At 37.6% G+C, this 18940-nt stretch overlaps 2 protein-coding genes across 3 annotated transcripts in view; one reads left to right on the top strand and one right to left on the bottom strand.

Moving 5' to 3' along the window:
• Nucleotides 1-2619, bottom strand: part of tgfa (transforming growth factor, alpha) — a 6745-nt gene extending 4126 nt beyond the window's left edge. Inside the window, exons 1-3 of the mRNA XM_031287596.2 lie at nt 2285-2619; nt 939-1124; nt 533-718 (exon numbers count right to left, since the gene is read on the bottom strand). Coding sequence (XP_031143456.1) covers nt 533-718; nt 939-1124; nt 2285-2327 — 415 coding nt within the window. The 5' untranslated portion in view covers nt 2328-2619. The remainder of the gene's footprint in view (nt 1-532; nt 719-938; nt 1125-2284) is intronic.
• Nucleotides 2620-4707: 2088 nt separating this feature from the next.
• Nucleotides 4708-12562, top strand: slc2a11a (solute carrier family 2 member 11a). 2 transcript variants are annotated; one of them, XM_031287532.2, is made up of 12 exons: nt 4708-4990; nt 6050-6148; nt 6832-6992; nt 7371-7495; nt 7584-7713; nt 7826-7974; nt 8678-8865; nt 9459-9569; nt 10156-10257; nt 10459-10534; nt 10916-11043; nt 11970-12562. In XM_031287532.2, exons 1-12 carry the CDS (start codon nt 4967-4969, stop codon nt 12186-12188), a joined length of 1512 nt encoding a protein of 503 aa, XP_031143392.1. In that variant the 5' UTR covers nt 4708-4966; the 3' UTR covers nt 12189-12562. The 2 variants fall into 2 exon arrangements, with proteins under 2 accessions (XP_031143392.1, XP_031143393.1); XM_031287533.2 differs by having other exon boundaries at nt 4709-4990; nt 6090-6148.
• The last annotated feature ends 6378 nt before the right edge of the window (nt 12563-18940 follow it).

Genomic DNA, 18940 nt, shown 5'->3' with positions numbered 1-18940 from the left:
ATTCCAACGGTAAATGGGCTTTTGGATTGCAGCCTACATGTATTGTCTCCTTCTTTCAGACTTGTGAAAGCCCTCTGTTGTCCCTGAGGCATCTGCCTACCAACCCCTCTCCATGTTCCATGTGATTTTGGCAGTCAAACGCGAGGAACATAGAGACAGAAACCAGCCTTTAGGTGCTTTTCAGATCATATTTCAATACTGTAGGTGCAGCTTTTGTGATACTGCTGAATATACTGTTCATATATTCTGCTCCTGATCTTTAATTTACCACAATTGTTGCCCTCACTCACGCTAAGAGGATAAATTATCAGCGAGCGCCACACTGTCTGCATGTGTTGATGCACTGCAGCTGAATGGGAAGCTTTACAGTGTTGTGAACTCCTGCTGTGGAGGCAACGCTGCAGTGAGAGTGGATCAAGGGCTGCAATGAGGACACGTTTTATCTGAAATACATTTTACTGGAGATGGCTTGACCAATCTGAGCCAAACTTTCCCCGGCATCTTGACATAATACGATTGTATTTAGACTTACTTTTAACTGGAGGGATGTTAATTGCTGTAGTAGGTGCACTAGTTGTGGTAGTTGTGCTTCTGCTGCTGGATGTTGCAGAGCTGCTTGTTGAGGTGTTCGGAGACGCAGTGACTATTGTAGCGATGGAAATGCTGGCTTCAATAATTGTCGAATTGCTCGGTTCTGCTCCAAATGTAAAGAGGGAACCTGCAGAGAGGAAAAAGCAACTGTTAACATATTATGTGCATAATGTGAAGAAAAAAAATATAGAAATAAAAACAAATACCTGCAGTAACATGAGTGTGGATCAAGGTCTTGAGAACATTTGGGAATGTGAAATACAATTTTTCTTTTTCTGGAGATGGCTTGACAATGAGCTTGAACCTTTACTTGTATTTAGAAATATGACAACTGTGCTGAGACTTACTTTTAACTGGAGGGATGTTAATTGCTGTAGTAGGTGCAATAGTTGTGGTAGTTGTGCTTCTGCTGCTGGTTGTTGCAGAGCTACTTGTTGAGGTGTTCGGAGCAGCAGTGAAGTTTGTATCGATGGAAATGCTGGCTTCAATAATTGTGGAATTGCTCGGCCCTGCTCCAATCGTAAAGAGGGAACCTGCAAAGAGGAAAGTAAACAGCTGTTATATATAGAAATAACAACAAATTCCTGCAGGAATATAGTAACAAAAATACAAAAATGTTCACTGTAAGCTCACCATTGAGTACCACAGACATACTAAATGTACCTATAGGATTATAAATAAATAAATAAATATATATATATATATATATATATATATATATATATATATATATATATATATAAACTGTATTGTGATTGAACAACCTGAGGGTTAGTCCCAGTAATCTGCACCTGTACAGCTTTGTCTTCAATGTGATATCGATGCTTCATTGAGTAACTGCTACCCAACAATAGTAACAGGGTCAAGCGCCCACTAAAAGGATGAGACCAAAGCACTATAAATACATATTCAGCAGGTCCTGTGAAGGCCCGCAATCACAACTACTGACTGAAACCAGCTAGTAAAAACAAGAAGGGTGGTTGGTTGTAAAAAAAAAAAAAAATTGTGAGAAATATGTTATCTTTTTTCCCTTCTTTTTTTCTCATAATAAAATGTATAACACAAAAATCCATCAAAATAACCCTTTAGTTTCAATATATTGATAACTAAAGGCCAACTATTAAGAATCAGTGACATAATGAAAGGATAAACAAAACACCATCAAGCACAGTAAGGTTAATACACCTTAAAAAAATAATTATGGATTACCATAGACAAAACACTTCAGATTTTAATAGGAGTGTTGTACTGATTGGCATTGCAAGTCATTAGCTAAGAGATCCAGTGAATTAATATTAAATTATATAATCAAATAGGTGACAATACTGAGGAACTGCAATCATTAATCACTAAATGTATAGAAATGTTTCACATAGGCCAGAGATCTTCAACAGGGGGTCCGGGACCCCCTAGGGGCCTCCAAATTATTGTTAATTTAAAAAAATAAATGTAAAATGTAAAAAGTCTTAACATGAATCTAACATATTATTAGCAAATATAAATTCCTACTGCTTACTGGCATATAGGTAAAGTAGTCACTAAGGTAGCCATCCATCTCTTCAGTTAAGGGGTCCTTGGCTTAAAAAACGTTGAAGACCCCTGACATAGGCTATATAGAATGAGACATAAACACATAAACAACATAAATTCAAAAATAATAATTATTTTTTTTACTGCTAAATTAGACACTCACCGCTGATGAGAAAAATGGTATCCCAGAAAATCCGAGTCATCATGACGACTTGTGGTCTAAACTAAAGTAGGCTGAGTTCACGGGCAGCTTCTCTGAAATGCGGGCGTGTGCACACATTAGTCTTTAGTGTTGCAGCAGCCGCAGCGACCATCAGCACAGAAAACATTTAATCCTGTGATCACAGCGCAGACCTGTCACATATGATCGACTGGGGTAGAAAAGTATAATGTGGTCGAGTTTCTTCTTTTCAGCCAAAAGCACGAGAGTCTCCAGCAGGATGTCCGAGCGTTTAACTTCACTGTGTTCAATTGAGGAAACTCGTGTAATTCTGTCAGAGGCTGGCCAATTAGAGACAGAGAGGGAGGGGGGGGGGCTGTCATCTCATTATGACCTCATCATGACACTTCTTTGATTTTTATTGTATTTATGAGGTGTGTCTTAGCCTGTATCTGATTATTGAAATACGTCTATTTCATTTAAGGGTAATTCAATCTGAAAGAGAGTATGTGCCCTGCTCCATAACCTTTTCTATATTTTTTTTTGCCATTTGCATGACATAGCCTAATGCAACACACTGAATTATTTTAAATAAAATGTATTTAAAATAAAATAACATTGTAGCAAACGTGCAGTAGACACGTCTCCTTGAAGCAACTAACAACGTCAAGTAAAAGTAATGTGGGATAAAGTGTAATTGTTTGAAAATTGTTATTACTATTTGCTATTTTGCCTATTTTATATATGACAGTGTGACAGTGTTTTGTACGTTTTACAGATGGTAAAACCCTTTGAGGCTAAACTGATTTTAAGTTATAAATACATTTGACTGGAAAAAAGTTGTTCTTTTTCACTAGGGTTTTAAAATTAATAACAGTTTGATTTTTTTTTTATTTTCTTCCTTTGAAGCTGTGAGGCCTAGCTTTGCTAGTCCATCTGTTTATTCATCTGTCCAACTGTTTTTGGTCCAGAGCGAGATATTTTGACAAGTACTTGCCAGATTCCCATGGAAATTCGGTGTGGAAATTCAGAACTCCAACAGATAATTCCTATGTTTTAAGTGAGTCTCTGACCTTTTGTCAATACTGCCACTAAGTCTTTTATTAGGTTCATGAAAGCTGATGCAGACTTTTCAGGAAAATGCAGCAGAGAAATGCTTCAGACAAACTGTTTCCAAAATGACTGGGAAACACAACTGTGCACACTGTGTTTCTTCTAACACTTGCTTTCAATAACAGAGGTAGATCGTCCTAATAGCCAAAGAAAAATCTTCACCCTGGGTCTCCTTTCCCTCTCTAACATGTGGTCTTGTTAGCTCCACTGCTGTTGGAGAGGAGAGGAGCAAAAACATCCTCCTTACTTCTTCTCTTCCTTTTTACCAACAGCTGACAATTATGAGATGCTGCAAGTAAACTTATTTTTTTCTGTAAATAGGCGGGCTGGAGAATCAGGGAGGATGTGAATGTAGTCATTCACCCCTCGTCTGCAACTGAAACTGAAACTGCTGACTGATCCCTAAAGCATCCTTTTTTAATGGATCAATTTCATTCATTACACTATTACACTAACTACAACTTTTGTTTTGCAGTTTAGTAACTTGTTTTGTGGATTGAATTTCTGATGTTGAGATACACAAACAGAGAACAGGAGGAGTGAGCAACATTTCAAACCAGCTCCATCTGCTGGACAGAAGGGCATACATTTCCTTTAGTCTGAATAATGATCTTATTTTCTAATAATCTAGATTATGTTACAAAATACTGTTTCAGAAGAAGAGAATATATCAACAAATACAAAATAATTAGGACATAGCAGTACAGTTTAGTCAAAATCCTTTCTTTAAACCCTCAAATAGACACAAGTTGTCCCAACATCTTCAGGTTCACTGCATGTCAGTGGGTTTTGGCAATTTGATAATCTGCAAATTTGTTAAGGAAGTTCAATGTTAATAAAGGCAGGTCCTGCATTGAAATCTTTACTTTTTTGTTTTATATTGTGCATATTCCTAAATACATTTGTGTTTAAACAAGTTACCAGAAACGGATGCACAGAAACCTTGGGGGAACCAGGTTTTTGCTGGAGGGGGGGGGTTGTCAATAGTGTATAGGCTACTATAACTATGGTGCTTTATTTATTTATTTTAATAGAGGTCATACTTGCACTAAATCAGAAAACCAAACAAACATTTAATGTAAGCTAATTAATTTGAATGTAATTTTATATATATATATATATATATATATATATATATATATATATATATATATATATATATATATATACAGTATATTTTCAAAATAATATAAGTTTATACCGGTACTTATATATTGAAAACCTCACTAACCTTATGCGCATGCGTTGTTGTTCTTAATTACTCACCGAAAACAGTCGATGCCGTTCACTCTTCTCTCCAGTATGTAAATCATTGTTGTGGCATTGGAAGAGTGCAGTAAGACATCAGCTCAGATTGGCCATTTGTGCGTCAACCGGCTGATTGTGCAATCAGCCGGTTGATGCAGCCATACGAAGGCCACCACACGCACGCCAAAAGCGCGTGCTCGAGCTTGTGTTATAGACGTAGAGGATCGTTAGGCTATATAGGAGGTGGGCTGAGCTGTTGGGTTGGTTATCTGGCTTCATCAAGTCACTTTTTTTTTACCTTTTGACTACTTCCTTCGAATAACGATGTCGCCTGCTGGTGCACAGAAGGTAAATTACCACATTCTACTTTTCAATAAGAACTATTCAATATAATCCCCTTCTTGTTTGATTTGTAGACTCGGGTAGCATTATGAAATGCTCGCAGAAATCTTGAATTACTTGGTGGCGGTGTAGTTCCTACGAGGTGGAGTCGGGTGCAGTGCTGTTTGAAGATGTTTTGTATTTTGTGTGTTTTGTATTTTTTGTGTGACAACAAAATTATTGTAACTAAGTACATTTATTGAAGCACTGCACTTAAGTACAATTCTGAGGTAGGCCTACTTGTACTTTACTCTAGCTACTATTTCTATTTTATGCTTCTTTACAGACCTACTTCTACTCCACTACATTTCAGAGGATATCTTGTACTTCTCACTTCACTACTTTTATCTGACAGCTTTAGTTAGAGCCTACTAGTTACTTTGCAGATTTAGATTATTAATACAAATATTAATCAACGTATTATTTATTATATACTTTTATAGGTTAAACTACCTTAACATATAGGCTAAAGTAACGACCTTTACAGGCGCAACATTATGTGCACATTCATGCATCACTAATTATAATCGAGTAATATAATATAAATTATTCTGAAAAGGGCCAATCTGCATAATATACTTTTACTTTTGGTTCTTAAAGTATGATTAATGCTAACACTGTTGCACTTTTACTTAAGTAAGATTTTGAGTGCAGGGCTTTTACTTGTAACTGAGTATTTTTACACTGTATTTTTACACTGTAGTATTACTACATTACTTAAGTAAAAGATCTGAGTAATTGTTCCACCACCAATGACCTTGCAGAAAATTGTGCCCAACAACAGAATGTGCAGACTAAATATCAGACAGGGAAGAAATATCAGACAATCTATGCAAGTGTCTATTGTCATATATTGCAGGTGTAATTCCGATATTGTCTCTCCAGCGCTGTGTTAAATGGATTGTAGATTACAACGAAGAAACAAGTTGATAGAGGAGATGGTGTGATTTTAGCAAATTAGTGGGCTACTTGATAAGATAAATGTGTATAATCTAATCCATTTAGGCTATCTGTTTGTATAAACAGAGCAGTTCTCTGACATTGGTGCTAATGGTTACTTCTGCAGCCATTGGAGGAACTCTGCAATATGGCTACAACCTCGCCATAATGAATTCTCCCACAATTGTAAGTCTTTCAATTTAATTGCCAAATTGCATTTGTGTACTGATTGTGTGTGTGTTCACACAGACGCAGAGTTCAGTGTTACCAAGTGTAGATTTAGTCAAATATAGTACATTTACTTATTTGCAGAGCTGATAAGATACTGCAGGGCGAGTGTTCAAAAAGTGTTAAGTTAAGTCTATTAACACTGTGGTAAATTGATACTGATGATACGTATCTGTAAGTCTAGTTAGTGGGTTTGTTCCCTGTTGGAGCTGTGCAGGCCAGTATCACCGTTGTTTCACATTTGGATTACAGTATACATTGGCACAAAGAACAATTATGCTACTTGTGTCTGTGATAAGTCCTTGTCATTGTAACACATCCAATTTTATTAGCCTATTTATTAGGAACTAATTCTGGAAGCAGGATCTTTCCTCTTGTTTCATTAAGCTGGGCCCTCACAAATCAAGTACAGAAACTTCCATCAACAACAAACAATTCTGCAAATGTTATATTCTGATCCTTTGGGGAAAAAAGGGAAATTGATTTGTTGATGCTGCAAATTGACCCTGCAAGTCAATCTTCTCGCTGCTAAAATGTAAACAGATGGATGAACTGAGGTAATAAGTATCAGCTTTAACCGCTGCTCTTGTTGGTTAACTCAGTGAGACTTTAATGGTTGACTGGCTTGTCTTTTCTGACAGTTTATTCAAACTTTTATCAATGAGACGTTCTTGGAGCGCTGGGACATTCAGTTGGAGGACTACCAGGTGACTCTGGTCTGGACAATTATCGTCTCCATCTTCTCGTTGGGGGGCTTTGCGGGGGCTCTTATCGCGGGACCTATGACCATACATTTCGGGAGGTAATATAAGATGCTGCATCATGCTGCTGTGTGTAAACGTATTGATGCACAAGTACAGAAGATTACAAATCAAAATTTGTATATATGCACATGTATTAATTGATAATGATTGTTTATTTAATTTCCTCTATCACATGCATATGTTTTGATCCTCAGAGAAACACATATGCATAAATCATGCTTACATACTGCATCTTTGACTGTAATTGACTTTGAAGCATTAGGCTGGTGTTGTTATTTTTCTTTTATTATTGTGAACACGATCCCTAAGAGTCTATGAGTCTGTATTTCTTCAGACTGAAACTCTTGTTACTCTTGTAACCACCAAAGGTTGTTAGCAATCTATTCATTTTAATCTATAACTTTTCTCTTGCCAAGGAAGAAATGCCTGTTGTTGAACAACATTTTCCTCATGGCTGGAGCACTCTTAGCTCTGACAAGTAGAGCTGCCAAGTCTTTTGAGATGATCATTATCTCCCGTGCCCTGGTTGGAATAAATTCCGGTATGTCATTTATGTCAGTAAATGTTTATGTTTGCATTCAAATACCTGTTATACTGCCATAATAATAAAAGAATGGTGTGTTTTGCAGGGATCAGCATGAATGTGCAACCTATGTATTTTGGAGAAAGTGCACCAAAGCACTTAAGAGGGGCTCTCTCCTCGTCATCAGCTGTTTTCGCAGCATTTGGTGTTGCGCTGGGACAGGTGGTTGGACTCAGGTATGAAAACTGTTAGACACGTTTTTTGTCAAAATAGCCCAATCCTTTACTAAAACATGTGCTGTAGATTTCATAGATATCCACAGTAACACTCTGGATTATTTATTTATAGAGAGATTCTGGGCAGTGAGCCGTGTTGGCAGTATCTTCTTGCCAGTAATGCCATTCCAGGCCTCATGCAGCTCCTCACCCTGCCGTGGTTCCCTGAGAGCCCCAGATACCTGCTCATCGACAGGGGGGACAAGGAGGCTTGTATTAATGGTGGGTACTGTAATCTGTCAACCAGCTGTGGAAAGTAACTAAGTAATGCATTTGTTAAATATTGTACTTTTTAATTCCACTACATCAATCTGACAGCTGCAGTTAATAGTTACTTTTGATTTTAAGATTTTATAATTTAAAACACATATGATAAGTCTATAAAATACAATGCATTGTTAAAGATTTAACCAAAGGTTCCCAACTTTTTTGGCTTTTGACAAATTACAATTGCATAGTTGGGGCCCCTTGTGACATTCCAGATGTCTATGAGTTCTTAGCAGCACCAACAAAGGGACATTTCCCCTCTAAACTTCTCAGATGTTTCATTTAAATAGCTGTCATCCAATATTTCACAAAAGAGCATACATTAGAGAAAAGTCAAAAATATTCCTTTCTCATTTCCTCTCTCATTGTTCACCTCACAACCCCCCAGATTTATCTTGTGACCCTTTGGTACAACTAAACTACTAAGTGAATTTTGCTGCTAATACTTCTGTACTTTTTCTCAAGTAGGAGTTTAAATGCAGGACTTTTACATTGCTGTATTGGTAATAAGGATCTAAGTGCTCCTCCGCCACTGCTGTCAACTCAGCACGTGAAATTCATACATCTTTTATATATAAGAAACACAGAATAATAAGGTATAGCCAGAGAATAAGAGAAAATGAAAGGTCAATTAAGTTGTGTTATTTTTCTTGCTCAGCTTTGAGACGGCTGCGAGGCTGTGAGGTCCAGAGCAGTGAGCTCGATGAGATCCTGCAGGAACAGGCTGAAACCAAAGGCATGAGGCCCCGTCGACCCTGGGAGCTTTTTACTGACCGCTCAGTGCGCTGGCAGCTCATCTCTGTCATGATCATCAGCAGTGCCATGCAGCTCTGTGGTAATGACTCGGTAAGAAGAAAAGAATGGCATAGTGCGTTGTGTGTCTCTAAAGAAAATATTATTGTATAATCCATGAGGATCAGTTTTACTGATAGCGAGCTACAGTAACAGTATCAGATGTTCTTTTGGCCTCTGCAATGTCAGAAGGTTGACTAGAAATTTGAGATTATTCATCAGCTGTTCGTGTCATGTGTGGGTTTCTTTATGTTCCTGCAGGTCATATTAATAATGTATAGTGGTGATGAAGCTCTATCCTTTGCTGTAATGTGCACTAAATAATGTGTGAAGACAGCTTATTGTTTTGACTAAAAGGCTTTGTCGTCTCTTTGTAATTTTCACTCCGTATATATTTAGAGTAAATAACACGTCTAAAGAGCTGCAACAAGTTGCCTTTTCGTCAGAAAATACTGACTAAACTGTGTTTAGTCCTGTGTTTCAAGGCTTTTAAATACATGCTTGGCAGTTCAAGGGAGGGGATCAGGGTATTAACATAGTTACTCTTTGTACAAAATGCTGGCTTAATCCGCTTATTAACAGTTGAAGCACTTGTAATGATGCTCAGCAGCACGCTAATATGTTTTTGTGCTCCTTCTTTCTTTCAGATTTACTTCTATGCATCATATGTATTCAGAGAAGCTGGAATATCTGATGATAAAATCCAATATATTACAATTGGCACTGGTTCATGTGAATTCACAGCCTCTATAATATGTGTAAGTATCCGTCATTAAAGCACATGTTATGTAGGCGGCTAGAGACAAAGAGAGGCTATGGTTTGCATTCTTCTTAAAGCTTTGACCCAGACTAAGGACTGACAGTCTATATCCAATATTTCTTGGCTGGGTGCAGTAACTTCCTGAAGTTCTGGTTGCCAGGCAACCAGTGGAGACTCCAGTTTCTTACCAGTCAGTTTTGTGCAGATTAAACTTTAAAAAACTTTAGAGGTGCTGGTAATGATAAGTTTCGGGATATCTATGAATCTACCAATCAAACACAAAAACTGACAAGTAGCTAGCTACCTTGTTTTTATTGGGATATTACCATAAGTTAATAACTGACACTACTAAATAACACAAGCCAAAGAGAATATAACTCTCAAAATCAATTATTGATGATCATATTCAGAGCATGTTTGCCGTACATCAATATTATCTATTCATTCATCTACAGAAAGTTACTGATTTGTTTTTGTTCAGTGCTTGCTTCTCTGGACTTCATGTACCTTACCGTAAATATTTAATTTGTTATAATTAAATATGTATATAAAAAAAAAACAGAGTCAGATGTCCATATTTTCAGAATCTGCTGATTGAGCGCAAAGGTCGGAGGTTCATGCTGATGGGAGGGTACATCTTCATGACCATCTGGGCTGTTGTCTTCACAATTGCTCTGTTGTTTGAGGTATTATAAATCACATAATTAACCCACATAATAACCTACATGTTTAACTTTTACAATGACAAATTATGTCTTCAATCTTTAATTTTCAAGGTAACGAAAATCAATCAATGTGATAATTATGTGAGTATCATAAGTCAAAAGTGATCTTGCTTGTGAGTTGCTGACTGTATATATTTTACTTCCCTCCACACATGCAAACAGCACTATGTATCCTGGATGCCGTACCTGAGCATGGCCTGCATCTTCACCTACATTCTCAGCTTTGGACTGGGACCAGGTAAGTTTGTCCATTTTGGAGACTTTCTATATTCGGGTTTTATGTGAAAAACACAAACAAAATGTTCTCTCAAGATGCAAATAAAGAAATTTAAATGAACATAGTCTTCAAGATGGACCAGTTAAATACTCATTATATTAATATTTTAATCTGCTATTATACAGTAATACCATATAAGTTTGTTATATAGCTGAAATAAATGTTGATCATTAATTCATGAATGTGTGAAGCAACTTATTGCTAAGTATGTGTTATCAAGTATCAGAAATCCAGTACGGGTCAGGCTATAATAGCTAGTGTTTATATTTGTACTTCTATTTTTAAGATGTGATGATGAAGCTAACTCTGATCAATATGTTTTCGTTGTTGTTTTTTTCTCAGCTGGAGTGAGTGTCGTTCTGCCCACAGAGCTCTTCAATCAGACTGCTCGGCCAGCAGCCTCCATGATCGCTGGCTCCATGATGTGGCTCAACCTTTTCATCATTGGGATGATCTTTCCATTTCTAGTGGTCAGTCTGTCACTACATCCATCCGTCCATCTAACAGATGTGCAGTGACAATGAACAAGCATAAATACATTGTAAACAATTTAAAACAAAGTGTGTACATGCACCTACAACATTATTAAGTTACTAAGGCACTATGTTTATGGCTGGTATTCGGCTAAGGGTTTACCGGTGCACACTGCTCTCCCCCTCTCTGTTTCCTGTCTCCGTCTCTACTATATCTAATTACAAGCAAAAATGCTGAAAAAATTGTTTTACTGTAATGGTATTTTTTAAAATAGATTTAAGAAGAAGGGGGGAGGGGGTGGATTTCTTCAATTAATTAGGAGACTCAGGCAGGTTAACATGCAACACAAAATACTTCTTTATACCTCTCTAGAAATAAGAAAAGGCACCCTATAGCACCTCCCGGAGTTCAGAGTGTGAAACTGAGGAAAAAAGGGACTGTCTGTCAGAATGCTAATAGACCTTTTTCACAGCATACATGTTGACATGTCATAGTAGGAAAAGCACAGATGTATTCAAAACCATTAATGATGGCTGCATTCCACTTAGGAGAGACCCTGGTATTGTGCATGCTGACTCACTGAAATAGCTTACTGGGACACTTGATGGAATTCAGCCATCGTTAAGGTTATCAATTTCAGCTGTGTTTTTCCTACTATGACAAGTCAAAATGTCTGCTATGAAAAAGGTCTATTGCTTCATCTCTGGTCTTATTAATCTTTCTAAGACATGGAATTTGAAGCTAAGGTTTTAGTTCATTCATCCCCAATAATATAAATCATTTTGGAATTCTGCCCGTCTACTTATACAAGCAGAGGAAACACACACAGACAGGCATGGAGTGAAGCACACAATTAGACATTTAGTCATTTATATCACTTCTTAGATTAGTCTGACAGCTTTCCGTTGCCTTTCTTTCACAGAGCGAGTTGAGGGAGTACTGCTTTGTGCCTTTCGGAGCGGTCTGCCTGCTGTCGGCGCTGTATGTCGGCCTCTTCCTGCCTGAGACCAAGGGGAAGTCTCTGTCAGCCATCACAAGTGATTTCCACAAGCTCAACTTCAAAGGCCAGGACGCAAAGTGTGCGTCGCAAACTAAAGCTCAGTATCAGCTGGGTGAAGTGTGTCTTTCCACGGCCTTGTAGACAGCCATTTTCTCCTGAAAAACGCACGGTCAGATCTACTGTATGCCTCACTTTGACCTGATCTGCTTGAGCTGGGAGACGTCATGAACGGGAGAATGTTCACTTTCACATCACAGACAACAACTTGGATCTATTATTACTCCTGTAGCTTGAGTGTGTTTTCTATTTAGAGAATTTAAAGGAATTATCTTTAATATCTTCACATGTTGCACGTTTTGTAACTATGTGTCACTGATTAACACAAAACAAAGGTAATTAAATCGACTGTATATTGGCAGAAGATAAGTCATCTGCTACCTCTAAAAACACATGAAGGCGTTTTGGGGTAAAATTTAAAACATTTTAGCCTAGCAAATAAACAGTAATGCATTTTATTAAGATGTTGTACATTTCTTTCTTGTTTAATAGGACAAAGCATAAAGTTGTCAGCAAAGTTATTAATGACTATACGGCAAACTATGTCCTTTAACTTTATCCTCTCATTTGGGTGGTCAAAGGTCAGAGTAAGTCTTCTGTGTGGCTGGTGGTGGACCAAATCAAAGAGAATGTATTTAGATAGAAACAATGAGTTAATTTGCACCTTATCAAATACAACTGCATGTATCAGTGTGCACACCTCTTTCATAAAGAAAGGTATCATGATGTGTTTAGTAGTGACTGAAATTTACAGTTTTTACATGAGTTTGTGAGTTATGAGGTTTGTGAGGTATGAGATAATTGCACATGAATATGTGCAAGTAATATACAGTAATATAGTCACATCAAATAAAATTTGTCAGTTAAGTGTCAAAAGAAAGCTTTTATGACACTAGGAGGCTGATTCTTACTGTAATTTGTCAGTGTAATGTAAATGTGCATTTACTGCACAAGGTTGCAGATGCAACCATTAAAATGAAGCAAACCCACAATGGAATCACTGCAAAATGGATCAAACCACAGTTTACAACTCAAACTGGAACAACCTGTATTAAGTGAAATACTTATTTTGTTCTGCTACAAACAACTTTGTTACTTAAGAAGGCTAGACACATGGTTATTATAATTATAACTGAAGTAGAAAGCGACAGAAAATGAGGAAGATGTGTATAGCAAGTAATACATTAATCACTGTTTTCCATTGAGGGAAATCTGTAAAACAAGTTTCTGTCTCCGCTTCTCCAGCAGTGGTAAGATTTGTTTTAGTTAGAAGGTTTGCTGTGTGAATTGGAACACAACCCTCTCACTTTACACAGTTTGTTTCCCTTCTTAATTATACCCTGTGGTGTCTGCACACAGTCAGTGTAGATGGAAAGATCAGGTCTTATTTTCTTGTCTTCAGAAGAAGCCACATGCTCCCATTCTGAGTAGGATACTTTAACACAGTCAATATTATGTCTTAATGTGCCAGAATTAAGTTTCTTATTTCTATAAAGAAAACCTCACAATTATTTTGATGCAGGTATTCTCACTTAAATGGTACTTTAATTAGATAGATATAGATAGATTTAATTATCATTTTAAAGTGATACTATGACGTATATTTTTCAAGTTACAATTACAGGGTAATGTTGAATGTTAAAACAGAGTGTAGGGCTAACAGTAGCATGAGGAGAGATGAGTCATAAAGTCAGCAAAATACATCTATTTTTCACTGTGATAGATTATTTATAACATGGTTGTTGAGGTATGGAGCTCCAGTGGATGATTCCACCAACCAGCCCATTTGGTCCTTCATCATGGCTGTGTTAAGTCTTGCAGTCTTGGCCGGGGCGTTCACAGTGGCAGCCTTCCTGTCACTTACGGCCGGTGAGAGATACACGCACAAACACACACATGCGCACACACATTATAATTACAATTATATGATCTAAAAAGACAACTGTGGGGTTAGATAGTTGTTAATTAATATCAAACACCCAACTTTTACTTGCTGACATCTTTGGTGTTTAAACCTCTCTGACTGGTATGAACGGTTGGAAAACTGAAAACAAAAGAAAAACATTAACGGTCCCATGACATGCTGCTTTTTGGATGCTTTTATATAGGCCTCAGTGGTCCCCTAATACTGTATTTGAAGTCTCTTTCCCGAAATTCAGCCTTGGTGCAGAATTACACCTACTAGAGCCAGTCCCACAATGAGCTTTACTTAGTATGTGCCATTTCTGTGTCTGTAGCTTTAAATGCTATTGAGGAGGAGAGCGGGGGGGTGTGTGTGTGTGTGGGGGGGGGGTGTGTGGCCTTGACCAACTGCCACTTTTCTTGTTTGCAAGCCATGATGTCTCTCTCTTTCTCATAGGCGGGCAAAATTCTCTGGGCAGAGAAAGGGGAGGCAACCTTCCTCCTTATGACGTCATAAAGGGAAGATTCCAGATTGGCCCATCTGAGCTTTCATTTTCTCAAAGGCAGAGCAGGATACCCAGGGCTCGGTTTACACCTATCGCCATTTCTAGCCACTGGGGGACCATAGGCAGGCTGGGGGAACTCATATTAAATGTTAAAAAACCTCATAAAGTGAAATTTTCATGCCATGGGACCTTTAATGTCATGATATCTGGTCTCACATGATAAAACAGGCCAGAAACAAGGGGCTTTTTCAGCCATTTGGGATACTTATTCAAGAGTTCGATGAGAAGATTGATACCACTTTCATGTCTGTGCGTTTAATATAAAGCTACAGCCAGGAGACGACTAGATGAGCACAAAGACTGGAAACAGCTGTCCTGGCTCTGTGCAAAGGTAAAAAATAAATGAATTTCCACATGTTGAAAGAGGATCGTTACTAGTGGAAATATCATTAGACATGGTCTCAATGCACTTCACAATTAAAAGGAACACATACATAACAGACCGCAACAAAACAATTGAACAGAATTAAAACAGTAATAATAAACAATACAAAACCAGCAACGTTGTAACAAATAAGTTGTTTAATCCGATGAATCACTTTATATAAATATGTTGGGAGAGCTTTTGTGTGTTCCACTGTGGTTCCTGATTTACTTACATGAATACAAGTGTTTCAAAAACTCTAATTTTGACATAGAAATGGAGTAATATTTCAAGTGATGCGCCAGATGTGCTCAATTGGCTCTGGGTGCCTGGTCGGGTGTACTTGTTGTATAATGATACCAGAGACGGTTTAGAACCTTACTGGAATAGCAGCTGACAGACTTGTGTTCTGTGTTTGTCTACCAGTTTCAATTAAGCTTTACCACCAACACAGAAGTCCCCCTACTGTAGCGTAAAAGTTGTAAAATGGATCCCGATGTCTAGTCTGGGCCTGGATGGACTGCTTCCAGTAATAACTACAAGAGAAAAGTTAGGAGCTTTTTCCAATTGCAATTTATTTGATGCTCATCTCTGTACCAACAAGAGAGATGAGACTCAATAACAGAGTACAAAAACAAATATCTATAGAAAATTATGCTTATATTGAAATATGTCCAAAGACGTTATAACAAAACATGTAGCTCACATGTCTTAAGAGCAATCTTGTTGAGTACGATGATAAAATACGAAGTTAACATATTGTACATTTTGTGTATTTTTATACAAAAGTGTCAATGCAAGTCACTCTGTACAATTCTTAACCTTTAGAAAAGAGGACATTTTTTTTTAATCCACTGCTGTGCACAATCAGTATTTTTGAAGGCACTTTGCAACAGACCAAAAGCAGAAAGCAAAAACATTTAGGCCTAAATACTTAACGAAAACACCTTGCACACTTGAGTACCAACATGAGTGAAACAAAAATTATACTTCCCAGTGAAGAACACAAACAAAGGAACATAATTTCCTTACAGCATCTTCCACTTGTTTTCAAATAAGCAATAACAAAAACAACCCTTGTCACCTTTTAAGGAGTAAATACTAGTGCAGAGTGGATCAAAAAAGGAGAAAAAAAACTTGGTCAAAGATGCGAGTCGTGCAGCTGGCAGTGTGAGCGCTACCAGAGCATAGTGACATTACGGTGAACAGTTAAACTGTTACTGCCCCCGACCAGTGATCGACATTCAGTCCCCAGCTCGCATGCCAGAACATGCAGTTTACACTTTCAATCAAATGGCCATAACTTAACATCTCTCCACTATGATGGACGAGGAAAAAAAACTATATGTACAGGACCACCATTGACAATCACTGATCATATTGGTTGGCTCATATATATTTATATATATATATATATATTTATATATATATATATATATTTATAGAATGTGTATATGAATGGTATATACATGTGGTACAATCACAACATAACCATAAATAATATAGGAATGTACTGAATTTAACAGCCTAATTTACACACACAATAATCAAACAAAGCAGGAAACCGATCAAAACACAGAAACAGACGGCACGCTTACAGAGACCGCACCCGCACACACACGGTTTGATTTGCATCATGATACAGGTTTTACAACACAGGAAAAAAAACACCGACCTATGGAAAAAGATGTTAATCAACTGATAGGAGAGTTGTGTGAGAAGTCACTAAGATACAAGATAATTACATTTTATTTTTGAATCTTATTTTGGTGGAGCTCTCTTCTCACAAATGCCAGCAGAGTTTTGATGCCATTTTTCTAACAGCGATGGCTTATTTTGTGTTTCGGTACATACAAAACTAAGAGTAAGTATGTCATTATTGTGAAAAGGGTCTACGTTTGCATTTTTGATCGTTTTAACCAAAACCAAATTAATCTTAACTTGCAGGCAATTGATCTTCACACACAATTTCTGCTAATCAGTAACATTTTGTCTGATTATTTAAGAGGCACAACCAATTAAAGTAGAAATCTTTTCAATAACAAATGTTTTCATTAACAATTCACAAGTGAAACAAAGCAAAGCAGAAAAGTGAATGTGAGGCTCCCATTGCGTATTGATTCGAGGAACCTTTCAATTAAGTCTGTCCTCATCGAAGGAATGTCTTGGTTCAACATTTTGGATAAAACACATTTTCACTGCAAGACACTGGATAGCTTGCACCGTAACCTAGCGACCATTAGTGCAAACACAAGACATATCATCTACTAACGGCACAAGCAAATCTGACAGAAGATGGGTGAGCAATACAAGAATTGCAAGTGATGAAGAGGAAGAAACACTGAAGAAATAAAGTGAGCTTAATTACTTGATTCTATAAAAGTAGTATTACGTTTGGTCGGTCCAGAGGCTGATCAGTGCTCTAGCTGTTGTACAACACACACACAACCGCACATCTACAGTTAACATAATTTAGAGTGAAAAATCATCAAAACGAGCAAATCACAAGATTTTTGTTTGACATAAAAACTGTACACCAAACCGAGGGCATGAATAAGTTAATAAAATATAATCTACATTTCTCAAAATATATGCTGAAAATATACCTGACCTTGGTCCCTGTTCAATACACACAACTGATTTAATACCTCACAAACAAGGCTTGGAAACATTGTCATTGTACAGGGGGGGGAGAATGAGCTCATTCCTAACAAGCTCAAGGCATGTTTAATGGCTTTCCTCTTCTTACCTCTGCTTTTTTGTATAAATAATTCACAAATCATCAAATCAAAAATTGATTAAGAGCCTTTTTACATCCAAATGAGCTGCTAGTAGAGTCGTAGGTGCTTCATTTAGAGAACAAGTCCCTCCAGCTAGAAAATCTGCGTACTAGCTCTGCTCTCTGATTCCCAACCTCAGGTTAATGCTGAATGGCAACACTCCTCAAAGGCTTTGTTCAAATAATAATAAAAATAAAAACTGCTTCTACCAGTAGGCTCTACAAGCATTAAAGACCTGGATCTGAAAATAAAACTAAACGAAATAAAGCTGTGGTGCTATTAAAGCTTTTCCCAGTGAAAATGTGTAGGCTAATTTCTCATGGGAAGAGTGGTTGGTTTTCACTTGTGAATTTGCTACAACTTTTTATTGTTTAAATCTCATTAAGTTGGCGCAATATTTAACTCTGCTACGAGAACACTATGATGTTCTTTTCTTCAGTGAGGTAGCTTATTCTCTTCTGTTTTACCTAAAAACAAAAGTGCCAGATTTGATGGTGCCAGATGATCTTTATATGGATGCAATAATAGTTAAAAAAAAAAAAAAAAAAAAGCTGTATCAATACATGTTTTAAAAGTGCTTCTAAAGCCCGAGACACACCAAGCCGATAATCGGCCGTTGGACAGTCTGGCGAGGTCAGTGACTCGAGTCTGTTCAGTGTGTTCCGTGCCGTCGTCCGTCCGAGGGGCCGTCGTCCTTCATTTTGGCTGATTTGACGTATTTAATTGGAAGGCGGGCACTGCCGGCAGTCGGACTCAAATGACCAATCAGATTGGTAGTGCTAACTCGGAAACGGGGAGCGGGATGAGCGTGACTAGAGTCTCTCAAAATCTGAAGAAAATCTTTTAAACTGACCTTTGTCAATCTGAAATGAAGACAGATTCAGCAACTGCACGGCCTATTTCTCGCTTAAAATGTTTTCAGAAACACGTTTCGGTGAACTATTTTAGTACAATACGAGATCGTATTCTGAACAAGCTGCCACGACAGTCTGGCTTTGAATTTCTGGAGAAATCAGACCCACGTGATACGTTCGTCCAATCAGCTGCCGGTTTTCATTTTTGGGCGACAATATAAATTAGCGTCGCCTGCTGTTATGGAGATGTATTACGTCTCGTCGCTTTGGTGTGTTCCGAGGCACTTTTTTGACCAACTCGGGGAGACTGATCAGTCCAACTGCCTTTTCTGCCGAGGGTCGGCCGTCTGGTCGGTGTGTCTGGGCCTTT

The sequence above is a fragment of the Sander lucioperca genome, chromosome 6 (assembly GCF_008315115.2).
Source record: "Sander lucioperca isolate FBNREF2018 chromosome 6, SLUC_FBN_1.2, whole genome shotgun sequence".
In the NCBI taxonomy this organism is placed as follows: Eukaryota; Metazoa; Chordata; class Actinopteri; order Perciformes; family Percidae; genus Sander; species Sander lucioperca.
Note: the sequence above shows the minus strand (reverse complement) of the source record. Positions and strands in the feature narration are given on the sequence as shown.

Excerpts from the sequence above, each read along its gene's own strand:
- slc2a11a (XM_031287532.2), top strand. The coding sequence starts at position 4,967 with ATGTCGCCTGCTGGTGCACAGAAG. Across the intron at positions 7,714-7,825 it reads GGACAGGTGGTTGGACTCAG|AGAGATTCTGGGCAGTGAGC; the intron begins GTATGAAAACTG and ends ATTTATTTATAG. Across the intron at positions 7,975-8,677 it reads CAAGGAGGCTTGTATTAATG|CTTTGAGACGGCTGCGAGGC; the intron begins GTGGGTACTGTA and ends TTTCTTGCTCAG.